The 10,348-nt window shown below is 25.4% G+C and overlaps 1 protein-coding gene across 6 annotated transcripts; it reads right to left on the reverse strand.

Annotated features, from left to right (window-relative positions):
* Positions 1-1,229: 1,229 nt before the first annotated feature.
* On the reverse strand, positions 1,230-9,804 carry LOC107165694 (Fanconi anemia group A protein-like). Of its 6 annotated transcripts, XM_089222373.1 has the most exons (11): positions 6,844-7,134; positions 5,807-5,908; positions 5,565-5,623; positions 4,391-4,566; positions 4,258-4,334; positions 4,013-4,190; positions 3,159-3,371; positions 2,920-3,067; positions 2,601-2,845; positions 2,400-2,528; positions 1,230-1,539 (listed from the first exon to the last, which is right to left on the reverse strand). In XM_089222373.1, exons 3-11 carry the CDS (start codon positions 5,587-5,589, stop codon positions 1,282-1,284), a joined length of 1,449 nt encoding a protein of 482 aa, XP_089078499.1. In that variant the 5' UTR covers positions 5,590-5,623; positions 5,807-5,908; positions 6,844-7,134; the 3' UTR covers positions 1,230-1,281. The 6 variants fall into 6 exon arrangements, with proteins under 6 accessions (XP_089078499.1, XP_089078500.1, XP_015369535.2 ...); XM_089222374.1 differs by lacking the exon at positions 5,807-5,908; XM_015514049.2 differs by lacking the exon at positions 5,565-5,623.
* Positions 9,805-10,348: the final 544 nt, after the last annotated feature.

Below are 10,348 nucleotides of genomic sequence, written 5' to 3' on the forward strand. Positions count from 1 at the left end.
ACACTTACTTTACAATTTACACAGTCGTCAGTCATTATTCCGTATAATTGTTGGGAAATTATGTTATTATAAAGATTATTTGATAATAATATTCCATTGACTATTGTACGACGGTTACGGTTTGTATTAATGTTTTAAACGCCTTAAAAAGGCTGAATGACAAAATATATTGAATTCCATAATCATTGATGTAGATAGAACACTCCTCATGAATCATGATGCATTTGGTTGGTTTTCCAAGGTGATTAATCTTTTTTTTTGTGTAATTTATTTGAAAATATGCAATCTATATAGATAACTTAAATAATAATAATAGGTATCACATGTTAAGGTGATTGAACTTAGCTAGAGTTAATTGAATTAAAAAATAAAACTTCTAATGAAAAAAACAAAAAATTCTATCATCTGGAGCAGTAGAACAAAAGTAATTTTTTTAGGTATATGACTCCACAAGACTTAAAGGATGGGTGGGTACTGGGTAAGTAGGTTTGTAGGTACCTAAAAAAATGAAAAATGGCAGTAAAATATTCATTATTAATAATTTATATGAATATTCGTATTTTACTTTTCTTATGGCTTGGTCATGGTGTCATGGGTTGGATATATAAAAAAAAATACCATGTCCTAAAAGAATTTAGAGTTTGTGTCACTCTAGTCGGGAGTAATATTTTTCATTTTACAATTGATATTCTATTCATTGGTTTAAAAATAGTATGATGATATAAGGTAAGGTAAGCTCTAAACACCATATCTGCAAATCTTTGGATTGGATTGCTTTTATTTGGAATTTAGCTGGATGACTAAAAAAAAATTCCTTTTTTTTGGGCCTATTAGTCTATCATTAGATGATTGTGATATTATGCAAAAAATACTTTATTGAGAGTACCCAAGGGTTTCTTAGGGATTATTTATGTGAAGATAGTTTGGTTAATGGTTGTTTATAAACTGAAAAATTAAAGATTAGAACCAAACCTGATATTTTAATTATGTCCAAAGATTTATTATACGGTGCTGGTAAAATCAATTAACATTTTAGACAAAATATCAAAGTTTATTATTATTTATTTGTACTTGCTATTTTTTGTGTTCAAATGATAATACAACCTCAAGTGAAATTTAAGACTACAGAGTAATAAAAAGATTGAAGGGAGTTGACTAGCAAAACAAGCAGTAAGCAAAGCCCCTTATTCAAAAACCATGGTTAAGTTTAAATTAACATAATGCAAGAATTTATGAAACAATATAACTTTTATTGAGCATAATATACAAAAAATACTTGGTTTATGAAAAATAGATACTTTGTTGCTCTTGTTTCCACTTTGTATACATATTTTTAGGAATTTTATTCATACTATTTAGTTTTTCAATAAAATTGTTCCGTAACTGATCATCTACCAATTGGGTATTCATCAAAGTTTTAAGGAATGTACCAATAAAATATTTGTTTCTAAAAACACATGCTTCTAAGACGACCCGCATTATTTGACCAGTTGATTTGAAGTGCTCGAGTACTTTGACAATGTCTGCTTCATGACGGTTCTGAAATAAAGTATAATAAGATTCAAAATTATTATTTAGTACATTAATGATGAACAAACTGTCTCTATGGTCTATCTTTATTCTATAATACACATTAAATACTGAAGATCTAATACATTAGAAAATTCTAGGAAATTATATTGATATGTGGTTACTGGTTATGAACTATGGTGTATATGAATTTTAAATATAGTTTAAAAAATGAAACTCATTCAAATGTTTTTATTATGATGAAATCAAATTAATGAAGAAATACAGATAATGTTCTACTTAATTATAAATTTGATAGTAGTGTTGGATCTAGTATTGAACTTGAACCCATGATTAATATATTTGTCAACAATTACTTATAAAGAAACAATAACCATTTACTCAGATTAAATATGTGTATTAAAATGTTGAAATATGATTTACCATGTAGTCCTGCTAAAGAATTATGATGATAGTTTATAACATACATATTTTTTTAATACAGTATTAATTAAATTAGTTAGATAAAATTTAACTATATTTTTGCTTCAATGACTCAGTGTTAAATAAAAATAAATTAACATTACATCATTAAGAGTATAAAATAATAGTTTGTATTAAACAAATGAGTTTAGTACAAAAGTTTTCAATTTTATAACATTGAGATTTAAAAAAGAAAAAGAAACAAAATCGAAGGGAAACCATTTTGGTTTTATTATTATTGCTTGACCTAACCTTAACAATTAGATCGTTTCAATAAGTTATTGGAACAGAATACCAATATTTGAGTAGTCATGTACATATTGATTCAAAATTATATTTATGCTTTGGTAATTTATTGTTCCTTATATTATATTATTAAATAAATAATAAGCTACACTTTATTTTACCTGACAATCATCGTAATTTTTAAACAACCCCATGTAATCTTCTCCATGGTTTATTTTGATTAGTTGGGCTTGGGCTTTTTTGACATAATCAGACTGTATATCTCCACAAGATTCTGTTAGTTTAGGTTGCTGGAAATTGATAATATATTAATATAAAGACTCTAGAAATAACTAAATTCTACATATCATTTATGTAATTACAGTATTAATATGGGCTGCTAAAGCAGCAGGTAAATCGATGGGCAATAATTCAGTGAGTAAAGAGTAGAATACTTTAGCAGTATCTACATTTGGTTTATATGAACTGTACCATCTGCTGTATTCTGACCAAAGACCAATTTCCAAACAACATTGACGAAAAATTAATAAAGCAGCCTTTCGGGTTATGAAACTTTTTTCTGTAGTTGATTGGGACAGTGTTTGATTGAAAAATTCTTCTAATTTCACTGCAATTAAGTAGAATATTTATGAATAATAATTTGATTTTTGCACTATAAATGTATAAAAGAAAAACAAATACATTTTAACACGTGACATAGATTAGATTTTGTTTTAACAAATGTAGAAATTAAAGACAATAACAATTTCCAATTGGCTTTTTCTGCATACTGCGTTAGGACATTCTGAATTAATACATATACAACATCTTCATCAATTTCTTCCAAAAACTGTAATTATATAAATTATATTAATCAATTTATATTTCATAATTTAAGTAATTAATTTTTATAACAGCCTAAAAATGATGAAAAAATATACCATTTTAAGCATGTTGTGTACAGAATCTGGAGTTTTATATAATCTATATTGTTCATATGCAACATTTAAATGAAAATCAATATCAGCTACAAGCATGTTCTTTAAAATTATTTTGAATATTTTTTGAGCTGTCGATTTTGTTAAAAATGATGAACATTTAAGATTTTTCAAATAGATCCATCCATCATGATTTTTTGTGATTATTAAGCTTGACTGTTAAAATATGAAGAAATAAATCTATAAAAGTTAATTAACATTATTATCTTTATATTGCTGCAAGACCGTATCTAGAGTGTATACCCAGGGAAAGGGGCATTTCAACATTTTTCAGATTTAGAATCTTTTGTTTATTATTAGAAAAATATTAATATTACATCAAGTAATGACTATTGTCAACATGACAATCATGTACAATATATTATAGTATAGTGTTAGAAATTAAGTGATTACAGTTTCCTATTAAAGTCTGCTTTGTAATGACTATAAACAAGTGTCAAGGGCAGACTCTGAAATTTGAGGGAATAGACTAGAGAGAAAAACTGTTTCTTGAAAGGGGAAATTCAACAAAGCTTGCTTCCGCTTTGGCTCATAAAGTACCTTTGTGGTTTTGGCACTTACTAATAGATTGGTGAAAAATAATTAGTAAACAAGAAAATCTTGAAAATACATAATATATATATATATACACAAAAGCTTAATTATTATTTATTTGGTTATTGATGAGTCCTTTCCTGGGAAACACCGGACGGGACAGCTAATATGGTATAAATATGTACTTTTTAGAACCCTCCCCCTAAAAATAAAATATCTAGATATTGCCTTATGTTGGTGAATATTGTATTTAAAATCATTACTTGAGTTAAAAACTGTTGAATAATTTGTATGTGTTGATCAAATACATGATTAGGTTCTCCAGACAACAAAATTAATAGGCTTCCCAATAAGTCTGTCAAAATTTCTTGACATAGCTTTTCCTCAGATTCAGACATACATAGAAGAGTCTTAACTATATGATCAAGATTCCACTTATAACTGAAACAAATTAAAATAACATGAGTAAAGAAAAAAGCATTCAATAAATAATAAATATTCTACTGACCATGTGATAAATTCTGTAAAGTCAATAATTTGTTTTGTATGTAGTCGCCAAATTATTTCAATGGAATATTTATTCTCCTGAAATTATAAAATTAATGATTTTGTAATAGTTAAAAAATAAAAGAAATGTATACCTGTAGTCCCAATATAGTCTTAAATAAATTTGAATTAATATCTTCTTCAGATAATTCATTAATCAAATTGTCTAAAGTTTTTCTATCTTGTTCATTCAACAACATATTCATGTCTTTGTTTCTTATAAATAGTTTGTTTAATTCTTCTACCTTCTTAAACAAGATCATTTTGGCGCCTAAAATAAGTGTAAATTATTAATATAATACTAAATAATATATTAAAATATGGATAAATATTTGAGTATAATAACATTTTTGATAATTTATTTTGTTAAAATAATCATAAGGGAAATAGATTTTTTCCATAACTTTACTAATTATTTCAGATTATAAGCTAGTGCGCATAACTTCAATTATGGTTTCTAAATATTGTATAAATCCATACACTACACATAGCTTTTTGTATAATACAAAATAAATTGTTCAAGAATTGAGGAATTAATTAAATACAATTCTCATTAATTATTTGATACATATTATTTAATTAAGCAAAATTTATATACTACTATTAATAAAACAGAATTATTAAATAATACAAGTGATAAATGCATATTAAATAAACAGCAATCAAGAGTAATTTATATACTTCTAAATTCTAAAGTTGAACACAGAAAAGTGGAAACCTTAAAAAAAATATGTTGATAGCAGATTGAAAAAATAAATAGTTACGAATGATATTTGATCAAGTTAATGATGTATTTATACTTATTACTTGTATGTTAACTTTGTATACAAGTAAAAAGAAATACATACGAAACCTATATTTTTGTTTAGTTATCAATACATTTATATTATTACAGTTATGCCTATAACTTATAAGTTATAAAATCAAATAATATGACGAAATCATAAGTAAATTAGACACATTTCGACAATTAAGGCACATTGATTTCTTCTAAGAAAATGTTTATTAATGATTGATGAAATAATAATAAGATGCATGTTTGAACTATTAACTCCAAACACCATATCAACAAATATGATGAATTTAAGTTATAATATAATAAATATATATGAATATACATTAGAAATCTATAAAAATTAATATTATAACATCAGTATCATGCATATAAAACTATTTTTAATTATTTAGTGGTATTACTAATGATGAAATACATGTGTATTATCTAATATTAGTAATGTATAAAGAAGTGTTTTAACTATATATACATACAGAGTGATCCCTCAAGCATGCTCATTCTTTTTTTCTTCAATAATGCATTTAATCAAAATCTGAAAATTAGGGTTTCAGTAATTTTAAAAATTCCAAAAATCAGAATTAGAATAAATTTATAATTTAAAGTAACAGTTGAGATAAGCATGCTTGGTAAATCAATGCATAAAAAACCTCTTATTTTTTATAGATATAACAGAATCGACTGGATAGAAATAAAATATTTTTGATTTTGATTTTACCTTATATATAAAAGCTTTTTATGTGAGTTTTGCTAGATATCCTTTTCTATTACTGTTACCATTTCTTTTTATGATAGTATTTCCTGGAGGTGTATTTATTCACTAAAATTATTGTTTAAATTAATTATTAGATTTACATGCAATTTTTTTTTATATATGTTAAATTATCAATAAATTTAATGTTGATATCTTAATAATGACTACTGCATTATTTAAAAAAAGTTAATATTTTTAGTTTCAGATAAAGAACCATATTATAGGTATCTTATTTTGTAGTTATATTATATTATGATTAAATATGCGATTAAGTTACAAGGTAAGAGATATTGAGTAAGAAATTAATACTTGTTATATATATTATATATACTAGCTTTTCTTTAAATATTTGTTTGTTTTTTTTTTAAATTTTAAAGGGAAGCAGTAAAAAAAAAATGTTAGCATTTATTACCTACTTTAGTTAATTTTCACCTTAATATATGAATATACTTAATCTAAAAAAGTATGTCAAAATTAGCAGAATTATGTTTGTTTAACTGAAATAACTGATCTAATTGAATCCAATTACTTTTTGTATTTCGGTACAATATTTATATTAGAAATTCTATAAAATAATATTTTTGTACATTTAGTTATTACTTATTATAAAATAATAGACTAATAGATATTATATGATATAGCTGATATAGGTACTTTGCAATATTATGGTATGTGTTTTCTATACATATATATTTTCTACTTTAAAGATAACAACATGAAATAATAAATAACCACCAATAATTATTGAGTAAAATGAATAGGTAGTAATTAGTAATTAATATTGAGTTAATTCATTTTAATAAGTAACTAAGTTACATTATTGAAAGATTCAGTTAGTAGTTAATAGTTAATACCAACAATTTATTTTACCTTTAAAGTTAATGATAGGTCAGTTCCTACTATATAATATTAAAGCAAATAACATAAGTTTGATATCAATTAAAGCAAAATATATACTATGTTGAACGTATGGAGTACTTCCTTAATACTTATCTTCTTACCATTTTAACTAGATTTTTTTTCTCTTACTAAACCACAAGACTCCAAGTGATCTACATCAAGTTAAAGTTAGTTATTGTGAGGTTTTTCTTATACAATTATTGAAAGAGTGTTCACAGTATTTAAGTGATGAAAGTTGGGAACAATTCAATTTTCTTTAACTTTATTTTAATAATACAATTATTTAGAAAATAAATTTCAAATTTTCCGTTTTCGTATCTTTATTCTTTATAAAGGAAAACCAAAATTTGAAAAAATTATAACAACGAAACCAATTTATTGTAGGAAAGGAAAATAAAAATAAACACGCTGGAAATGATAACAGATATCTTATCTTCTTAAGAGGATCTCAGTGTAATCACAGAATAATATTTGAAAAAAAAAGCGGCGCAATATTTATTTTATTTCTCTTACCCACGCGCAACATGGATAAAACGTTTTCACCATTTTTATTTTTTTATGATTTTTATTTTTGAGTAATCTTGGAGTAAAATCACATATTACAAAATTCATAGACGTTAATATATTATTGAGGTTTGATATGTTGGGTTTATATTTTCAAACTTAAATATAAAAATATTATCTGTGATCTCTCGTTGGTTTTTACGATATTTTAATTCTTAAGTGAATCATATGAATTTTCAAATATTAATATTTTATTATTTACATACTCATAACTTAAATGCAAAATTGCCAACTTCGTGATACAAGAAATTATTATTAAGTGCTCAGCGTGCTCACTATAGCATAAATTAATTTTAAATTAATCCAAATCAAGTATTGGACTATATACATAATACATTTTGAAACATTTTAATACTCTTGGTAAGATATTATGGACTTTAAACTTTTTTATTGGTATACAGGTACGATTATTAATACTTATAACTTATTACTTGAAAGTTGAAATAGTATGTCGATGACATTTGCTTTTTTTCCTTTTAATCCTATATAATGCTAATCAAGCTATGCATTTGTTTCATACTTTATTTTTTGATTTTTTTACGCAGTTTTTCATATTCTTATGAAAAATATTTTTTTTTTGATTCTGAACTGAGCGATGAATGCATTGATTTTACCATGATGTGTGTTTTTATTTTTATTTTTTTTTGTGTCTGTCATCACGTTTAGGGGCTGTAAAAGTGCTTCGATTATCGACTTCAGTACCTCGTTCCATCAGAAAGTGAATTTAGTTGGTACTTTAGGGAGTCAAAAGTAAAATTTTTTAATATTGTTCTAAATAATCGGGATAAACAAATTAAAAATTAAGGTAAAAATGGGAAATTTTATGCACGATCAGTTTTCGACAAAATCGATTTTGGTTTTTGATGTTACTTTAAAACTAATGACAATAGATATAGATGAAATTTTCACCAAATGTTTAAATAAGTATATTCTATCAACCATGCAATTTTCAAAAATTTTCGATTTAAGTTGAACTATTCTAGGCATATGCAATTTTCAATCATTATTAGTTTTTTTAAACTAATATATCGATAAAACTTTATTTTTTGGGTAAATGATTTTGAGAATTTAATACAAGGTTTTATACATATTGTTAAAATAGCAGTTGAAAAATAAACGAAATTCATAGTCACAATTTTTTTTATAAGCATTCAAAGTTAGAATTTTGACAAAATATGTAAAAATCAAGAAAATTCGCAAATTATTTTAAGCTAGAAATTCATAAAAAATTTTTAAATCTAAATCTTTTTAAATCTAAGATTTGAAAATTTAATACAAGATTCATTATAGGTTTGTCAATCTTTATCACAAAAAGAAAATTCAAATTAAATTTTTATGAGCATTTGAAATTTAAATTTTTACAACATTGGATTTTTCCGAGATTTCAAATTTAGCGATTTTCTTATTTTGGTGTAACTCTTAAACAAATGACCGCAGATACTTGACATTTTCACTGAATGTTTATACGTATATGCATTTTCTATATTTGATACAATTTTCAAAATATTTAGATTTGTTTTGAGCTGTTTACTGACATTTTAATTTTTCAACTTTTTTGTTTTTTTTTTTCTAGAAATATCGATAAAAATTTATTTGTTGTGTAAAAAAGCTTGAAAATTTAATACAAGGCTTCTTACACATTTGTAACAATAGCAGTTGAAAAATATTATAAATACATAAAAATTTTTTTTATAAACATTAAAAGTCCAAATTTTGACTAAATACGTTAAAATTACGGCAATGTTCAAATTATCTTAGATAGAAATTCATAAAAGTTTTTCCTTTTATATCTAAGATTTAAAAATTTAATACAGCTTCTAAAATATTTTTACAACAGCAGTTGACTACATACGTAGTCACAATTTTTTTTTACAAGCATTCAAATTTTAATTTTTACAACATACGTAAAAATCACAAAAATTTAGAAAATTATTTTAAGCTAGAAAATGCATAAAAATTATTCTTTTAAAATATAAGATTTTAAAATTTTTCATAATCTATAATATATCCTAGGCACATAAACCGTTTCCACTCAGAATCGTTTTTCGTATACAATGTTATAATATCATTGGATTCAAATTTAATTCCATCCATTACAGTAACCCACTTGTAACCTACTGTACAGCAGAGCGACATTCACGACTTTACCGCTTTTTTCAAATCGCGCCTATATGCTTTATGGTTTAATACATGTTTCAAGGGAAATATGTTTATCGGGTAACAATTTGGAAGTGTGCCACTTATTAAAATATCAGGAATCGATTCGAATGTTAACTTTCAGGTAGTACCTAATCAATTAGCATGCAGTCTACAGAGAATAGAGCAGAAAATATTTGAAAAATACAGCCGATGACTACATTATAAAAGAAATAGCTATCTGCTAAGAACACGGCAATATATATAAAAAAAAATAAACGCATAATTTACTCAACACACGCGTATGAGATACTTTACATGTTCATGATAAGTATTAAATACCTACCACAATCGGGTTTACCATAACTGAATAATGTAACGTTATCGTCGCATTTTTGATCGAATATTAATATTTAAAATTATATTTTAATAATTCAGCACAATCTGAGCGATAGTGGTAATTATAATAATTAATTATTATACAACTATCCCAAAAATTTGAGTGTTCACACACGCACACAATATTACAATATAATATTATGTATGTTAAAAAAATGTTTGTATCGAATGGTCGCGTTCACGGAAAGCGCACGTGCACCAATCGACGGCGGCACTACACGTGTCGTTGACCGTCGCGGCAAAAAACCCGCGAACGGGTTGACCGTATCATGGAGAGGACCGTGGCGGTGCGGTACTTTGCGATATAGCGGAACAAGCGCGACGCGCGGGGTCGTCGTCGAATTTTTGAAAAAGCGCCGACTTGGTGAGCGGTGAGTGGCTTATCAGTAAAGTTGTAATCATTGTTTCCCACGGCGCGCCGTTACGGACAGACGAAAAAGTGCAAACCCCTTATTATGATAAAACATAATAATAATTTGAAAAACAATCAGCGGCGCCGCGGTGGAC

This window comes from Diuraphis noxia, unplaced genomic scaffold, assembly GCF_037042655.1.
Source record: "Diuraphis noxia isolate RWA-SAM2 unplaced genomic scaffold, SU_Dnox_SAM2 contig0003, whole genome shotgun sequence".
Lineage (NCBI taxonomy): Eukaryota > Metazoa > Arthropoda > Insecta > Hemiptera > Aphididae > Diuraphis > Diuraphis noxia.